General features: G+C 31.3%; 5 protein-coding genes across 7 annotated transcripts; 3 read left to right on the forward strand and 2 right to left on the reverse strand.

Moving 5' to 3' along the window:
* Positions 1-689: 689 nt before the first annotated feature.
* Positions 690-6,133, reverse strand: LOC145753322 (uncharacterized). The gene is made up of 10 exons (XM_082569732.1): positions 3,746-6,133; positions 3,500-3,665; positions 3,229-3,420; positions 2,931-3,090; positions 2,661-2,867; positions 2,378-2,527; positions 2,060-2,276; positions 1,539-1,728; positions 1,144-1,404; positions 690-1,046 (listed from the first exon to the last, which is right to left on the reverse strand). The coding sequence occupies exons 1-10, from the start codon at positions 3,766-3,768 to the stop codon at positions 690-692; spliced, it is 1,923 nt and encodes a 640-aa protein (XP_082425858.1). The 5' UTR covers positions 3,769-6,133.
* Positions 4,748-6,673, forward strand: LOC145753688 (THO complex subunit 4-like). The gene is made up of 5 exons (XM_082570112.1): positions 4,748-4,979; positions 5,448-5,604; positions 5,715-5,892; positions 6,007-6,154; positions 6,235-6,673. Exons 1-5 carry the CDS (start codon positions 4,832-4,834, stop codon positions 6,381-6,383), a joined length of 780 nt encoding a protein of 259 aa, XP_082426238.1. The 5' UTR covers positions 4,748-4,831; the 3' UTR covers positions 6,384-6,673.
* LOC145753687 (glucose-6-phosphate exchanger SLC37A2-like) lies at positions 6,495-12,446 on the reverse strand. 3 transcript variants are annotated; one of them, XM_082570108.1, is made up of 17 exons: positions 12,256-12,446; positions 12,053-12,134; positions 11,702-11,870; positions 11,435-11,513; positions 11,184-11,319; positions 10,985-11,061; positions 10,669-10,835; positions 10,379-10,434; positions 10,139-10,279; positions 9,772-9,862; positions 9,127-9,275; positions 8,791-8,926; positions 8,613-8,678; positions 8,331-8,428; positions 8,171-8,238; positions 7,886-7,944; positions 6,958-7,379 (listed from the first exon to the last, which is right to left on the reverse strand). In XM_082570108.1, exons 1-16 carry the CDS (start codon positions 12,324-12,326, stop codon positions 7,896-7,898), a joined length of 1,635 nt encoding a protein of 544 aa, XP_082426234.1. In that variant the 5' UTR covers positions 12,327-12,446; the 3' UTR covers positions 6,958-7,379; positions 7,886-7,895. The 3 variants fall into 3 exon arrangements, with proteins under 3 accessions (XP_082426237.1, XP_082426234.1, XP_082426236.1); XM_082570111.1 differs by lacking the exons at positions 6,958-7,379; positions 7,886-7,944 and adding an exon at positions 6,495-6,645; XM_082570110.1 differs by lacking the exon at positions 7,886-7,944 and having other exon boundaries at positions 6,960-7,379.
* Positions 12,447-13,743: 1,297 nt separating this feature from the next.
* On the forward strand, positions 13,744-14,908 carry LOC145752808 (glutaredoxin-2, mitochondrial-like). Its single transcript, XM_082569150.1, has 2 exons — positions 13,744-13,975; positions 14,471-14,908. Exons 1-2 carry the CDS (start codon positions 13,867-13,869, stop codon positions 14,668-14,670), a joined length of 309 nt encoding a protein of 102 aa, XP_082425276.1. The 5' UTR covers positions 13,744-13,866; the 3' UTR covers positions 14,671-14,908.
* A 257-nt stretch (positions 14,909-15,165) lies between these two features.
* Positions 15,166-17,252, forward strand: LOC145753323 (TNF receptor-associated factor 4-like). The gene is made up of 9 exons (XM_082569733.1): positions 15,166-15,263; positions 15,327-15,477; positions 15,559-15,663; positions 15,747-15,950; positions 16,052-16,147; positions 16,234-16,389; positions 16,493-16,670; positions 16,754-16,920; positions 17,103-17,252. Exons 1-9 carry the CDS (start codon positions 15,166-15,168, stop codon positions 17,250-17,252), a joined length of 1,305 nt encoding a protein of 434 aa, XP_082425859.1.
* Positions 17,253-17,255: the final 3 nt, after the last annotated feature.

The raw sequence follows: 17,255 nt of genomic DNA on the forward strand, positions 1-17,255 counted from the left end.
ATGGTTTTGCAACCACGTTACATCTAAACAATTTTAAATGATAAGCAACCTTATATCAATAAAAAAATACATTTAAATAATTTTCGTACATGTTAATTTTTTTTGTTTATTAGAAATTAAACAAAAATACTTAAAAATATCAAGTAATATCAAAAAATATTCTAAAAACCACTAGTTGTGGTGCGCAATATTTCTTGCTTTTCGACCAAAATTAATGGTAACCTACCAAAAATGAACTAAAATATTTAATATTCACGGTATACATCATTTTGTCAAAATAACTAGTCGATAGATAATAGCTTCTTACAGCCAGTATTTCGTTTGTCGCAATATAGTCACAACTCACAACTATAATATTTGCCCGCAATAATATACCCAAGCACCAAAGCCCAAGTTTATTTAGTAGTCCTTCAAATTAGACATACACACAAAAATATATGTCGACTACTAAGCTTTATCATGAGTAAATGTTTATTTGATCAATCATTTAATTTTGAGGCAAAATTGTAAGGTTTACTAAAGCTCTATTTCCGAATTCGTGGTTACTTAAACAAGTCTCTTGTGATGATAACAAACTGCCAAATATTAATATATATTCAATTATCTTTTATTGCAACAAATAACAAGAAACGTGAAACAATAACGAAAATGGAACAACTGCGCCACGACAATCGAGGCGAAAGGAACAATTATTTTTCGATGACGTCACGTCGACGTAAAAAGAAAACCGAAACAAAAACCAAAAGCAAAAGGACCAGACAACCAAGCGCGGCTGCTGCAACAAGTACCATCGGTGAAAGACCATTATTTTGAACCACTGGACCAGACTCTGTGGATGGTGGTTCAAAATTCTCCAGCTCCTTAGCGAGGACCACCGATCTTGGATCGGAATCAGGAAAGAGGTTAGATCTAGATTTTCCGTCAGCAACATCCAGGAGCACGTAGATGGGTCCGATGCTGTGTTGGGAAACCGTAGAATTGTGAGGTTCAAGAGAACGTTTGGTACGCCCACTAGTGGACACGTAACCGCGGTTGTTGGGGCATCTCTAAAAATAAATTAAATATATTCAGATTACAAATAAAACTTGGTACTTCCAACTAAATATCACATTTAAGTTTTGTAAAAATAAATGTATTAATTACCTGTAAATTACTTTTGTGAATCATTTCCATAGTAGCATGAATATAGAAAGTGTTCGAGTAGGTGCCTCCACATTTCACGCGGGGTACTTTGAAGGAAATACAAACCGAGAGGCCTACACCAGCAACATTAATGCGAGCATTTAAATGGCCAACTTCGCAGCCTCCAGTGAGTAACTGTAATGTTGGACTTCCTGGGTTGCTAGAACATGATATATAGAGATCGTCAACGATGGCTACGAATTCGTTATTTGTAGTTTCAACCTAAAAAGTAAATCTTTTTTTAAGTTTCTGCAATGTATATATTAAAGCTAACGCAAAATATAGTAAGGTAAAAACTAATTAAGAAAGGTTGGTGTTTTTTAAGTTTTAGTATAAAAATTGAATAAACAACCTACCACGGAGTCTCCAATATTAATGATGCTGAGCCTTAAATTAATAAGCTCACTAATCGTGTATACGGCGCCCTCGTTAACAGTAAACAGTGCTGGACAAGCGCTGGGGCAAGTCGAGGCAATCTTGCAAAGCTCGACATTTGTTGAACCAAATTTGGATTCGTCGCTTTCAGTTATTTGAACTTCGTCAACACTAAAAAAAAAATTTTAATTTGTAGTTTTTTTTAAATTATTTATCCTCGATGTGGAAAAGTCGACCTTAACATGTACAAACATTCGTTCACCCGACCCAGTCTTGAATTATCGTTGACAGTTCAAAATATTACGGTTATAATTGCTTGATAATTAGGCTGCTGTTCGTATTGTTTGCTCAGTAGTTTATACCTTTAATAGCGCCTTACTTAAGGCCGCTACAGCATAAGAGCATTGAGAATCAAAGCCAAGACCTCGTGTAGTAATGCCAAGTCTTCTGGCCACTACTCCTTGCTGCCTAAGTTATTATGTCGCAAAAATACTGTACTTACACTGGCCTAAGGGAATCCAACACTGAATAAGAGCTGTTGTACCAGCAGGTGACCCCTACAATAGGAACAGGAATTGTAAATGACGACCCGTCGACGTCTAACCAAATCGTGTTTTGAAATCTCATGGATGCATCCTTCGCAAGGAATTTGCTGGTTCCACAACCATTAAAGGGAAGCGGGAGTGAAAGAGTAAAACGACCGTTTGACGTAGTCGTCGCTAAAAATAGTGAAAAAGATTTGTTTTTGCTTTAAGTAACACTACAAAATTTAAAAACCATAAGTTTTGACACCATTCTAAATAAATGATATTAACAGTACCTTTACAGTAACTGTCGGTGCCATAGTTGGTGTATGTTTGTGCCATCGCGATATAACTTCCAGTCGTGTCCCTACCATAGTATTCATTAACGAACCCGGACGGTACAGTTATAGTGATCACGTGCTTTTCGCAAGTAACAGTTGGAGCAGCTAAAAAACAAACAAGTTTAGTAAATTTTATTGTTTGGATTTTTATTTGGAATTCTAAACACCAAATTTACATAAATTACTGTCGATTAATTTATAGTAACCAAGATTTTAACAGTTTAAATCCAGTACTTACGGATGTTACAGGTTTTGCCAACATATCCATCCTCGCGACTAACACAATAATAACCAGACTGATGTTTACATGAAGGAACACATTCACAACTCAGTAGACAGGGGTTTGGAGAACACGGGTTTGTACCGATGGGTGAAGATACAGTAGAAGCCGTTGCACAAATGTTGTCGGCCAGTGCCTTTTTAAGCGCGTAGTTACTGCCCAAACCTTGAAAAAAAAAACATAAAATTGTATTTATTTAAAAAGAATAAAACTATTTTTTATGCTTACCGTCTAGATTGCCGACACCGACAAAATTAATGTTTTGGAAAAAGAACTTTGGCAGAGTCGAAGCTACCATAGCAACGTAAGTTTTCAAGTTTCTCTGAATCAGCAATTGTGTCAACGTGGCAGACGGAGTGTGGTGCGATGACGTCACCAAAACCAGAATCTAAAAAACACAATATGAAAAGTGTCAAAACATAGATTAAGACTATCTTTATGGTGATATTAGGTACGTTCAGTACTATTTAATTAAATTTAAACTCTAGTTCAAAGGCCTAATTATTACAAACTTTAACAATCACACCTTGTCGCTACTGGCGGTCGAACCATGTGCTTCCGAAAATAGATCAGCTCCATAACCCAACGATAACGAGGAATCCATTGCAGTCTCTTGCCAAGTCCAGGTTAAACTATCAACCATGGCCGCCAAGTTGGACATTGGCCTAAAATCCGAGATAACGCTCGAAGTTCTGCCGTGGTATACAGCCAGAGAAAACTAAAAAAAACATTGGTAAAAAAATTAGCTGTTTTATAACTTTGTCTAGATCTAACGTTCGTGTATCAAATTTACGAACCTTGGCGTATCCGGACACACCTGCAAAATCAGAGACAGAGTTCATGATGAAGCTTTTCACGTTGTAGAGGTAAGCGATGTGCAAATGGGAATCTACTACAACAGCGATGTCTACTGGGTTACAACCGGTTTGGCCATCCACGAAAATGAAAGAAAGTAAAAGAAAACTGTAACAAAATTTAACATTAAAATTTTAATAAAACTTTATCTATATATTAATTCAATTTTAAAATGATACAGTACTTACCTTAATGAAATAATAAACCTCATTTTGGACGTAATTTAAACTGAACAAAATCAAAACCAACACCAGACTTTTACAACTAAGAAATAAAAATTAAAGGTCGCACGTGGTTGTTTTAAAGAAAGAAAGCCGCGCTTTGAAATTCCTGCGTTTTTGTAATCAGCGCCTAATTGCAATGAAAATATGCCAACGTTTTACGCAGCGTTGTCAATTACTTTAACTAAAATTAAATAAAGATTTAAAATAACAATTTTCACATTAGCCTACCTTTCATTTTGTTGGTGCTTCAGAAAGGAAAAATTATTGACACTTTTTAAGTTATTTAAAGTAAAAAAGATCCCAAAAAACAAAAGCTACTTTAAATAAACAAAATATATTATGTCATAAAGTGTTTTTGACCAAACAACTTATTTTTTATTATTTCTTTTAAAATCAGCGGGAATATAATCGCGCCCTGTTAGCGCCAAAAAGAAGTGAAAAAGGTCGCAATAACAAAGAACTTGAAACAGCTGTGTTATTATCGGAGCTATTATGGTTAGATGTAGACTGGCACCTTGTAATAGTGTTAAAAAGGTAAAAGGAAAAATGAACTTATAAAACAGGGCTTCATATCTCTAACATTATAACATTTTAGTTAGTAGTGTAAAAAACAGCAAATTTAGGTACAGAATCCTTTATTTTATTGACTTTAGTCTATGCACATTTTTTTTGTTTGGTAAACCGGATCTAAATTTTTAAATTGTAAACCGTTAGAATTAATAAACAAGTTTATGACGTATTTTAAACCAGATGTTAGACCCCCGGATGTCAAAATCGCTAAAACGAACGTAAAAGCCGCGTGAAGAAATATCTGAGTTGTGATTGGTTAATTTCAATTGACGTCATTTACCAGTCGTTTAGTATTGCGTTAGGTTGTTAAAATTCTTTTGAAAATCGCAAAAAAAATTAGTTTTCATAGGAATTTGTGCTGGTCAGTTGGTTTTTAGTATATAAAACAATAAAGTCTTTAATTTTAACGGGTTTTGTTTTTCTTTCTTAGATTTTACTGAAGTTTAACCTGATTTTAAACCAATTCTTTAAATACACAAAATGTCAGACAAGTTAGACCTTTCACTCGATGATATCATCAAAATCACCAAGAAATCGAAAAACACACGGGGCCGAGGTGGAAGAGGGGGCAATCGTCGGGGTACTGGCGGAGTCAGCCGAGGCGGAGTCGGCCAAGCACGAAAACGAGGTACGGAAATTCGGAAAGCTCAATGTTGGAATTTTTCTATGGAGTCTTCTGTGTTTTGCTCATGGAAACAGACTTTTTTATATAAAAACAATTAAATATGTGGTTTTTACGTACTTTGCGTGAAACCACCAAAAATAGCAGTTATCTGCTTATTACATAAATATAATTATATTTATATTACAAGCACTCTATTTTTACAATTCCTATAATGAATTGTAATATTGTGCTTATTCTATAATCTGATATATTGAGTTTGAGCCTGGAAAAAAAGTTTATTCCGTTTAATTTGAGTTCGAGAAATAAGTCTTCTGAAAGTAGATTAAGATACAGGTTTTGGTTGGTTTGTCAGTTTGTTTGGAAGCAGAGGGGCATCGTTTTGTTGCCTTTGTGTTACCCGACAGCAAATTTTTTGCCTGCATTTTTCTGCACGTACACCCGCTTATTCTCCATTGGGAATTATTCTGCTAGGTTTCAACGGGCCTCGAGGACGTGGAGGACGGCAGCAGCAAGGACAGCAATTCACCCGCTCCGGAAAGACGCCGAACGACAAATGGGATCATGACATGTACAGCCAGGGTAAAGGGAACGCATTCCAAAACAGAGGAAATACAGCTCCAGCTGCTAGGTGAGAATCCAACATTAATTTACATAAAACAAAATTGCTTTTAATTGTACATTATATCTTTTGTTAACTGTGTGTCTTGTGTTATTCTAACTCAACATTTTCTGTTCCAGAGGAGGGAACGGTAAATTAGTGGTGTCCAACTTAGATTTTGGGGTCTCCGACAGCGACATTACTGAATTATTTTCTGAGTTTGGTGCTCTTAGACGATCTACTGTTCATTACGACAAATCTGGACGATCAATTGGTACTGCCGATGTTCATTTTGAAAGAAGAGCTGATGCGGCAAAAGTATTTTCCAATTCTTTCCTTCATTTTTAAATTTTTTTTAAACATAGCATTTTTTTTAACTTGTTCAAAAGGCTCGAACATTTGCTAAATTTAATGTTTATTTCTTTTTTCTAGGCACTTAAACAGTACAATGGGGTCCCCTTAGATGGTCGTGTAATGCAGATCAAGTTCGTTGACGGAGATCCCGCTGGTCAAACCATGAACAACAGAGTTGGACAGAAGCAAAACTTTAACAACTCTGGCGGCAACCGTGGTAACACCAGTAAGTTTATTTCTTAACATCGCAAGCTTTAAAGAATATTTGTCTCCGAAAATTTTTAACATTTTTTAAAATTTTTTTAGGAAGTGGAAGAGGATCTGGTGGTGGCAGAGGTCGAGGTAGAGGTGGTGGACGAGGAGGTGGAAGACAACCAAAGAAAGAAGTTTCTGCTGAGGAGTTAGACAAACAACTCGACGCTTACATCTCCAACAACAAAATGGAGGAAGATTGAAAAATTCTTGCCCAAGAAAAAAAAATCGAAAACACAAACTAGAAACAACTATGTCCACATTACTTGTTGATATTTGTAAATTTATGGGACAATATCCTCATGACTGCCCATATGTAACTTGCATAAAAACTGGTTAATTTTATCTATTTCTACCGTATCTGTAGCTAAAATTACACGTAGTTAGATGTTGGTGGGATTCGCGATGATGTTTTATCTTGAAGCCTTTTTATTATTAGTTCATTTAAAAATTTTGCAATTTTTCCTGTTAAAATAAAACATTTTTAGTATTATTATAAACCCATGCTATGTTTGCATAGTTTAAAGTAGGTTTTAAGGTTGTTAATCTATAAGATTTCACTAGATTATTTTAAAGCAATTCAAAATGCCAATAAACCATGTTTTTTGACATTAAAGAAAGGGCAATTTTGTTATCATATGGGTTTCTAAAGAAGCCGGAAACAGCTTAATTCTACCAATAAATATATTTTAAACTGATTAAATATATCATATTTACAAGGCTACTTTCTTTACATGTAAGGTGTGGTTTATACATTAATACCTCTTAAAATCACTAATTTCTACAAGATAAAAAATATTTTATATTTAAGGCAATTTAATTAAATTTCAATTCACCTAGATATAATAAGCAAGTAAGTACAAAAATTCTAAGTAACAGAAGTAATCATTAAAAAAAATTTTCTAATTTAAAAGCCTTATATATATCGACACCACTATGCACAATAAGGCTAAACAGCATAAACACTGTGTAATTTACTACTATACGTATAAGTACCATCATATTTATAAGCACAAACAAAAAACAATGTCAAGGAATTTACATATTGCAAAATAATGAAAAATACTGAATAGGAAAAAAAATAAATTCCTTTGCTAGATTTTCTAAAAATATAAATATCTCAAACCAAAGGCAATGAAGTAAGAGTACAAACAAAAAACAATTCTTCATAAATTTAAATTGAAGGATCCAGCAAGGAACTAAAAGTAAAAAAGGTCAATAAATTAAAATTTGAAAATCTTTGAAAAATTTGAAAAATAGTTTAACAAATTGAAGAAATAGGTGTAAATTAGGCCATGTTTTGTAATTTAGCTAAGCTTCAAACCTACCATTAAGTTTATATGTAAATTAAAATAGCATACATTGCATAAACATTTAAGTTTCACTAACATGCAAATACATTCAAAACAAAATTTTATTTAAACTATATATTCTGGCTAATGTTATTGAATTTTCAAAATACACAATTCCTAAAAAAAATTGAACACTGCTTCAAGGTTTAATAGTCTACTTTTTAATAACATGCTCTTTAATTAGAATCTACTATTATACAAACCTTGTTATCCTCTATTTTTTTTATACGTGCCTTGTTTAGTATCTATAATTAGGATATATATTGCAAAATTTTTATTTATATTTAACTAAACCGCCTAAGCAACTAAAATATTGTTTCCATACCTACAGCGTATCTAATCCAAGACCATACCTGTTTTATTTTAAGCTTTTTTACACTCTAGTCTTGTTTTTTTAAAGTCTTTCATTGGCCTAGTTGTATAAAATACTAAAACTTGAAATAATTTTACAAAATACTCAATTTAAAAATGACCAAAATATTAGTACAAACAATACTATTTGAAATAAAAATGGATCAATATTAAAACTAGATAATATTGATAGTTTAATATCATGCATTTAAAGTGGTATTACAGTGTTACAGTAATCACATGTTAAGGTTACAAACATCACAGACAAATACATAGGTTGAACTTACTGTTGATCTTGTTCAGCTGGAGATTGAAATAATGTATAAATTTCTTTCTTAATAAGTCGAGATAGAAGCTAAAAAACATAAAAAAATAAAATACTATATTGGATTGGGGTGCTAAAATTTTTTACAGATGTAAGAATGACTTTTAAAAGTATATACTTACTATAAAAGCGGCAACATTTGCAGATATTAACATATAAAACACATTGTTCCAACCAGTTGGTGATATTAAACCTGTGAGTAGAGGACCTATGGCAGCTCCTAAAAAAAATAATTTTTTTTAACAAATTTCGTAATCAAAAAACACTTACAATAGATTTTGGTCATCAATTTTTTTTAAGTAAATAAATGGGTTTTTAATATTTTTGGCTAAAAAAATAATTTATATTGGTTTCAAAGCACGCTAATTATTCTAAATTCTTAGTAAAGGTGTTAATTAACTTACCTATAGACCCAGTACCATCAATTATAGCTGTTACAGTAGAAAGTGCTTTGGCATTACCTTTTAATACTGAAAAACAAATGTTATTACCAAAATATGAAAACATAATCATACAAAAATTTATTGTTTTTTTACAAAAAAATTAGAACTGACATTGCAAAAAAACTTAAAATTTGTTTACCAGAATGGGTTCCAAGATCGGCTGACACAGCAGTAGTAATAAGTGCATAAGGTCCATTTACGAATGCACCGGTAAGTATAAGTAAGACTATGTTAACTGTCATACTTACTCCAGCAAATGTGTTATACAAGTACATCTAAACACATAAAATGCAATAATTAAAAAGCAATTAAAAATTTAACTTTTAAAAAAAAAAAGCATTTTAAAATTATGTTAAACCAAAATTAACCCAATAAAACAATATAAATCAAAAATAAAACTAAAAAGTTGTATATTTTTTTTTGTAAATGGAGAAGACTTATTAATATTTCCGCTCAAAATATTATTTTAACTTACCATAACAGCTCCGACAATTAGCATCATACCACAAGTGATTGCTCTTCCACTCATTCTATCTGATATAACACCCGCAGTAATTCCACCAAATATACCTCCAACATCAAACAGTGTACTCATTAGTCCAGAGTTAGTTGTACTTAAAGTGGCTGTAAGTGTAAAAATATTTAAATATATTAATGAGTTTTTCAAAATTATTGATAGTAAACTAAAAGTCAGGAATGAGTCTTATGAATAAATGTCATATTTTTGCGGTATTAATAATGAAATGTTTTTGTAATAACATTTGAATATTATTTTTAACCTAAAAAATTGTCTCTTGTACATTCTTGGTAATATTATTGTAAAGGTCTATAAATCATTAATTTCAACACTGCAATTAAATTGTAACAGCGCAATAACATAACAATTACATTTGTACAATGTTGCAAAAAATAAATATTTACATTTTGCTAAGGCATAAAAGTATGTAAATAAAGCCTTTAGTTTTATATACTTTTTTAATTAAATTGTAAACAAACAATAATTTTAAACTTTTTTATTTAAAAAAAAAACAATCTTCGTTTAATAACCCGGCTGTTTGTGAGCTATATCATTATATCCTATTTATAAAATAAAAGACCGCATTTTTTATAATGAACTTACAAGTGTTTTTGATGTAAAAAGGCAACCAGAACAAGAAAGTGTAGCTCACCAACTTGGCAAACAAAAGGCAAAGGGCAAACTCCACAACACCCTAAAAAACAACATCAATACAAATGTAAATTGAAATATAAGTTGTTGTAAATACCCAAAACCTTTCAAAAAATAAGTACATACTAAACAATTCTTAGTATATTGTGGGAGTTTATTTATCCAGTTCTGTTTTTCAAAACAAAATGATGAATAAGCAAACCACCATATCATAGGGCAAAATAACATAGGGCCAAATAAAACAAACAATTAAAATTAAACCAATTGCTTTAACAATAAGTTAAAGTAAAAATGCATTTAAAAAATTACAATTACTTACTGGTATTGTTAAGGCAGTGAAAAACCCAATAGCTTTAGCTTCACTTTTTTTAGAAGAATTTGAAACGTTAATTTCAACTTCTCCTGAATTTTGAATTCCGTTATAATTTCGATTTTCATCATTTTTGATATTTTCATTTTCCTACAAAAGGGTGGAAAAAAATTAATACGGTTTCATCGCGTAACAAGTATAAAACATATTTTTATATTCTTTATTGTAAAAAATATAAATATTGTTTACCTCATTTTCAGGTAAAGGTTGGTAGTAAGTTATACCTGTTTTTACATCTTCTGGACCTAATAAATAATTGAGAGAATATAAAAATATTACATAAATAAAATAAAAAGAGATTAAGTATCCTAAAAGTTAAGCAAAATGTAATTTAAAACTCAATAAGTCAGTTTTTTTACAGGCTATTAAAAACCCCAATAAAAAAGCTATGTTTTATAATGCATATTAAACAAAAATTTTTTAGAAACCAAATTTTGACACTTTAAAAAATTGAAATGAACAAATTTAACAAGTCATACTTTCAATAAGGACAAGAAAGCAAACGATCCCAAGGAACCCAATGATAGCACCCGGAACAATAAAGGATAAACCCCATTGTGTACTAACAAACACTGAAGCTATGATCGATCCAAATATGTTTCCAAATGAGGTATGTGAGTTCCACACCCCCATAATCAAACCCCGTCTAAAAATGTTAAGTTCAATTTGTTTATTAACTTTTATTTTTTAATTAAAATTAACATTTTGTATTTTAAGTTTTTTATTTAAAAAAAAAATTTTTTTTTTAAATTTTGTTCATAAATATATATTACAATTTTTAAAGTTTTTTTAAACCTTTCTTTTCCAAACCAATTTCCAACGCAAGTAACTACTCCAGGCCACCCTGTAGATTGCACCAAACCATTTAAAACCTAATACAATGTAGCTGCGTTAATACAGATTAAAAAGCTAAAAATACTACATGAACTCCTAAAAAAGTTTATATATTTAAATGTTTTTTTTAAAATAATACAAAGATGTGTGATTCTGTTACCTGAGCAATTATGTAGAAAGAAATGGAATGAATTTCAGCAAAACTTCCGATTCCAAACATGGAGGTAAATATTCCAGATAAAACCATTCCAATGCTTAAAAAATATCGAAGTGGAACTCTTTCCGCTATGATACCACTAAAATAAAATTATTTTTTATTAATTTATATTTTTTTTTAAATTAATGGGGATATATAAAAACAAAATACAAACATTATATAAAAAATGTCTTATAAAAAGTGATCAAACTTACCTAAAAAACATTCCAATTGCGTATGTGAACAAAAAAGCATAGTCAAGTTCCCCAAATAGTGATTTATAATCGGGTTGATCTAATATAAATACAACAATCTATCACACAACAGATTATTGGAAATTTCCGTAAATTTTTACCATAATAACATTTTAAACTTGTAGACACAGGACTAGAGTGTTTTAACTTTATATTTTCAATACACATTTTTAATTTCATATGCTATTTAATATACAAAACTTAAAAGTAATAGTAACACTGACTTACCAAATGGTGCAAAATCGCACCAAGTTCCATTTTTGGAATGGTTTGAAGGGACCGAAGTGGCAGGTATGCTTGATGCTGCTTCCAGACTAAGAGAAGGTGCGTGGCTTCCAAACCAAGGACTAAACTCGAAACCGGAAGTCAATTTACTGCAGTTTCGATGTAATTGACTCTAAAACAAATCATTAGTAATGTTAAAATTACTTTTTTATTTCTATATCATTATCTTTATAATTAATCCCATATATATATAAACTAAAGCCATTTTTAAAATTTTTAAATAATAGGCTAAACAAAAAAAGTACAAAGTATAAAAAAGATAAGTAAATGGCTTTTATATAATAAGAAACTTACTTTTACGATGCTGAGAGGTTTTCTGCTGATGTGGTATGACATATAAGCAAAGAATGTTAAAACCAACATCCCATACCGGTATCTAGACAACAAAAAACATTTATTTAATATATAAAATAAGGACTAAAATGGGATCTCATTCTAAGGGATCTCATTCTTACTGTTTGTGTTATGGTAGTTTATAAGTTAGTAAGTTTACTCACACATTATCTCGTCTTTTGGATGGTACATTTGAGGTAGTTAAAATGGCAATTAGAGGTGGTAACTTTGCCATTTTTCCAATTCAAATTCACAATTATTTTAGTACATTTAACTAAGCCAAATACAGTGACATTGTAATATTAAATTGACTAAAACAAATTCTATTAGAAACAAACCTGTTTATAAAAACGGCGTATTATACAAATTTAAAATTACTATGATCTGGCACAAACTAAAAAAAGGGCTAAAATTACAAACAAGACATACAAAAAATAAAGATAGGCTGTCTAGGTATAATTGTTGAACACTAGTCTGCTAGTTACCGTGTGATCAGCTGATCGATCGTTATTGATGGATAGCTTAAAAAAAGACAAACCATGTCCTAGTGCCTAGTAGTAACCACAGAACTATCGAATTTTTTTTTAATAATTAAAAGGTGGAAATTCAATAGGCGCAAAAAACCAACAAGACAAAAAGAACACGCGTTTATGCTTTTTAGCCGGAGGCATTGAGTTACAGCTGTTGTGTTCAGATATTAAAAGTTTTAATTAATCTTTTTCACTGCTATTTATTTTTATAGTTTTATATATTTAACAAAATTAAAAGGAATTATCTGATTTCTTTGAAATAAAATGTCTGAAAAGAGTTTAATTAAACGTATCGTTTTTCCTGAACAACAAACAACCCTGGCGTACCTTTTGTCCTTTTTGTTGTTTATTTTTTTGGCTCGGAAAATACTTTTTTAAAATGAACTTTATCCTCTTTCCCCTAATGAGATAATACACACTTGACAAGGCGATCCTAACAATAGCCTACCCTATCGACTTGTCTTTCGTATATAAACAGTCGTATTAGCTAAGGGATGGGTTATTAATCAAATTCAAAGAACAAAGGATTATCAAATTATTGAGCTTAAAGCGAAGGCAAACATCACTTGGGATTGTAAGGCGATACGGGTATATCGATTTTTTGCAGAGTCACGCTTTGTTAGTCTTGAAGATTTAATATTTAAAACAATTCAATTCACCGGGATATCATGATGATACACAATAAATACTCACGTGCCCTGTGACGTAGTATAACGTACCATGAGTAGGCTTTCCGGTAAAGACATGACAGGCATTTAATCAAAAGTATATAAACAGAAGGATAAGTGTAAGTTCGTTAAAAAACTGTATTATACTTGCTTAGCGAGACTGGCTTTACAGGTATAGAAAGTACCACAAAACATGCTAAAAATTTGTTTTTAATAACACCAAATTCAGCTGAGTATTTATTGTGTTGCTTATTATATAAAGTGTTTTAAGTGAGGCTTGGTACACTTAACCACAAGTTAAATGAATAAAGTGAGCCAATAAAAGTAGTTTTTGCTAGAAAAATTAGTTGTGGTCCACCAAAAATTTAAAAGTTAAACCAAGCATAAATATCATGAAATAACAACTTTCGGTAACAGCTTAGCCAGCGGGTTAAATGTAGTCTAGCGTTTTGCTTCAATGCGCTATAACTGTTTTAGAACACAGCTATACAGACTTTAATGTAACTAAACAAGTTTCTTATTTTTTTAGAAACTTTAAACTATTTTTAAGCTAAAAATAATCTACTGCATCTGCACAATGTCTAAGATTGAATCAGAAATCAAACAGAAAATTAAAGACAACAAAATCATGATGTTCAGCAAAACTTTTTGCCCATTTTGTAAAAAGGTTAAAGCCATTTTTGCTGGTAAGTTGTTAAAATAAAGACCATTAGATAAGGTTTACATTAAGCAGAGTTTACGAGCAATGGTTATGGGCTGAACCTACGTTTCTAATTTTGCTTACTACCGCTTCCTTGTTCTTGTCTAAAAGGTTAAAGCCAAATTTGGTTAAAGGGTTACGCTAAAAAACAATAATAATTTTGCCGTATTTAAAAACTTACCGGTTGGGTTAATAACCAAGCAATATAGTTAACAAAATCTTTAAAGGCTAAGGTCAATACCGAAAGTTAACCATTTGTTAAGACTGTAAAATCAGCCTTCTTATATTTTAACTAAAAAAAGGAAAAAAATATTGGCAAAATCAGAAAAACAACCAACAAAATAGACAGGCTATCACATTAGGCGGTGTAGTCGGCCTTACTGCATGAAGCATAAATCGATATTTAAAACAAATTTGTTGCTATACCTTTCAATGGTATACGTAGCATTCAAAACTTTAACATAATTTCAATTCTTTGTAGAGCTAGAAGTTCAATACACTGCATTTGAGCTAGACCTAATTGATAACGGAACGGAATATCAAGACGAACTTGGAAAAATTACTGGCGCACGTTCGGTGCCACGTGTTTTCATCAACGGAAAATTTATCGGTGGTGCTTCAGACGTGGAAGCCTTACATAAGAAGGGAGAATTAATTGAAATTATTAATCAACAATCTTAGATTTATTTGCTTGTAATGTTTTATAACCAGAAATATATTTGGATATGTATATTGCTTTGTTATGATGCTGTCTGTAATGTACTTTTAGTTAATGAACTCTGTATTAATATATAAAAACATGTATTAAAATGTAAACAAATATTGCTCGTTTTCAATCGTTTTTTTAATATTGTGGTTAAGACTTTTATTTATAATAAAAACAAGTTTGTTTAATTTAAATAAAATTAAGGATAAAATAGATTAAACATTAAATTTAATATTTTAAAATCCTTTATGTAGCCTACTAATGCTAGATTAAATTCATAAGCGTTTATTTATAATTATTAAAGAGCTTTATACATTAGTATATACAAAGGTGGGCTATACATTACAAAACAAACTTCATGAATAAATCATGATCAAGAAAAAGGGCTTTATTCGAAATCCATTTCTTCGTTGTCAATATTATAAAATCATATAAAACACCTTATAACATTAAGCGCTGAAGTACTAAAAATGAGTAAATTTGATCACCTTAAACTTCAAAGCGAAGACGATGTAAAGTTATGGAAAAAAATATTTGAGAAGAAGGTTGTTACATTAGTAGACGACAGGTGACAAAATTTAAAATTAGTCTGAATTAGTATTGTAAAGTACTAAAATTTCATTTTGCCTAGATTTGATTGTGTAAAATGCGAAGGAATGGTTTCATTTCCAGTCAATTTGCGATGCGACCATCGTATCTGCAGCACGTGTGTAACCGAGTTGTGCAAGGAAAGGGAACGATTGTTGTGTCCAAAGGACAAAACACCTACCGAACGATCAGAAGTAAAATTGTTTATTTGCAATAGTTATTTATCACTTTTCTTGTCTAGTGAACAAAATAACCTCTCCGGCTTTAATGTTTAGATGTATATCGACAATAAGTTGCTTGAAGAAATAAACGTCTTGGAAACCATATGTCCTTATCAAAACATGGGATGTGAATGGACGGGCCAGTTAGGATCTTATATGGTAAAAGCTGAAAATTTTATTTCGTTAACGTACAAGTTTATATTTTGATTATTAACAGTTAAACCTTATCAATATTTAACTAGGTTCACATCAAAGAATGCAAATATCATAATGTTGAGTTTGGAAATGACGAAGACTTAACTGAAGACGGGGAAGAGAACAACGAGGAGGAGTTGTGCAACAAATGTGAATTCTGCCTAAAATCGATTACAGCTGAATATGAGATTGAACACTTGAAGGAATGCACTGAGTTTCCAATCAATTGTCCGAATTCATGTAGTGATAAAGTACAAATAAATTATTCTGAGAACAAATATGCCTTAAACTATAATCTTACTAATGTTTAAATCGAATATATTATTAGAATTACGTTGAATTTTTTTAATAGAAAATACCGCGTGCAAGTTTGGAAGAACATCTTAAACGAGATTGTGTTCTGGGAGAAATCGAATGCAAATACAACAACATCGGATGCACCTTTACTGTACGTTTAAATAACCAAATAGCATACCAACTGTTATTTTAAATACTAATATATAAAGTTGTGTAAAATAACACCTACGTTGCTAGGGCTCGCGTAAAAATGTACTTGAACACGAAAAAGAAGCGTCATCACAACATTTCGAAATACTTTGTGAACAGACAAGTCGACAAAGTCTTCAGATATCGGAGCTTACATTTTTGCTACAACGACAAGAAATTATAATCAACACACAACAACTACAGGTATGCATTTAACTAGTTTTATAATTTCGATATCTTCGGTAAGTGTAGCAACTAGCCTAGTTATATAAGCATTTTAACTTAAATGCTTGTTACTGAATCAAAGTTAAAAAACATCAGCAAGAACTCTCAAACCAAACTGATGTGGAAGATAAAAGATTGGGAAAGTAAAATGAGAGATGCAGTTTCGGGAAAGCGACCAATTTTGTGTAGTCCTCCTTTCTTTACGTCACATCATCAGTTTAAACTTGCAGTTTCGCTTCTGCCAAACGGTGATGGAAAGGGTAAGAAAAACAGTATTAGAATTCAAGGTCACTTATTAAGCTTATGTTAAGCCTACTTTCATTAGGCTTTTTATTTTATACAGCAAAGGGCAGTTTTATGTCGGTTTACGTAAGGATTTGCAAGAGCGAATACGATGGACTTTTAGTTTGGCCGTTTAACTTGAGTTTAGATATTTGTTTGGTCGATCAAAGCCAAGACCCACGAGCTGCTATCAATCACATTTATACCTTGAATCCAAACCCTTGTAAAGTAAGACAAAATAAATAATAAAGTTACATATATTTAGGCTTTATTGTTTTTAAATTATTTTTGACGAATTCAGCTTAGATTTATATAATATATTTTGTACACAACTAAAAATTGAATTAAGACACTTTCATAACTTTAAACTATAAACCAATCTAGACTGGGTTCAATTTACCTCTTTTTAGAAAAATCTACCATTTTTGGGACGACCTACAGCCGAAGCAAACCCAAGTTTTGGGGCTCAGAGATTTATTTCGCTTGCCAACTTAGCCAAAAAAGATTACATTCGCGAAGACGCAGTTTGTATTCGGATCTCTCTTACCAAAAACGAGTAAACT

The sequence above is a fragment of the Corella eumyota genome, chromosome 5, assembly GCF_963082875.1.
Source record: "Corella eumyota chromosome 5, kaCorEumy4.1, whole genome shotgun sequence".
Taxonomy (NCBI): Eukaryota; Metazoa; Chordata; class Ascidiacea; order Phlebobranchia; family Corellidae; genus Corella; species Corella eumyota.

Coding starts and splice junctions, on each gene's coding strand:
- LOC145753322 (XM_082569732.1), bottom strand. CDS start 3,768: ATGAGGTTTATTATTTCATTAAG. Junction 3,421..3,499: donor GTGTGTCCGGATACGCCAAG/GTTCGTAAATTT, acceptor TGTTTTTTTTAG/TTTTCTCTGGCTGTATACCA. Junction 2,277..2,377: donor CACCGACAGTTACTGTAAAG/GTACTGTTAATA, acceptor CACTATTTTTAG/CGACGACTACGTCAAACGGT.
- LOC145753688 (XM_082570112.1), top strand. CDS start 4,832: ATGTCAGACAAGTTAGACCTTTCACTCGATGATATCATCAAAATCACC. Junction 5,893..6,006: donor GAAGAGCTGATGCGGCAAAA/GTATTTTCCAAT, acceptor TCTTTTTTCTAG/GCACTTAAACAGTACAATGG. Junction 6,155..6,234: donor CGGCAACCGTGGTAACACCA/GTAAGTTTATTT, acceptor AAATTTTTTTAG/GAAGTGGAAGAGGATCTGGT.
- LOC145753687 (XM_082570108.1), bottom strand. CDS start 12,326: ATGGCAAAGTTACCACCTCTAATTGCCATTTTAACTACCTCAAATGTA. Junction 11,871..12,052: donor AACCTCTCAGCATCGTAAAA/GTAAGTTTCTTA, acceptor GATTTGTTTTAG/AGTCAATTACATCGAAACTG. Junction 10,280..10,378: donor AACCTTTACCTGAAAATGAG/GTAAACAATATT, acceptor ACCCTTTTGTAG/GAAAATGAAAATATCAAAAA.
- LOC145752808 (XM_082569150.1), top strand. CDS start 13,867: ATGTCTAAGATTGAATCAGAAATCAAACAGAAAATTAAAGACAACAAA. Junction 13,976..14,470: donor GGTTAAAGCCATTTTTGCTG/GTAAGTTGTTAA, acceptor AATTCTTTGTAG/AGCTAGAAGTTCAATACACT.
- LOC145753323 (XM_082569733.1), top strand. CDS start 15,166: ATGAGTAAATTTGATCACCTTAAACTTCAAAGCGAAGACGATGTAAAG. Junction 16,148..16,233: donor ACATCGGATGCACCTTTACT/GTACGTTTAAAT, acceptor CTACGTTGCTAG/GGCTCGCGTAAAAATGTACT. Junction 16,671..16,753: donor GCCAAACGGTGATGGAAAGG/GTAAGAAAAACA, acceptor TATTTTATACAG/CAAAGGGCAGTTTTATGTCG.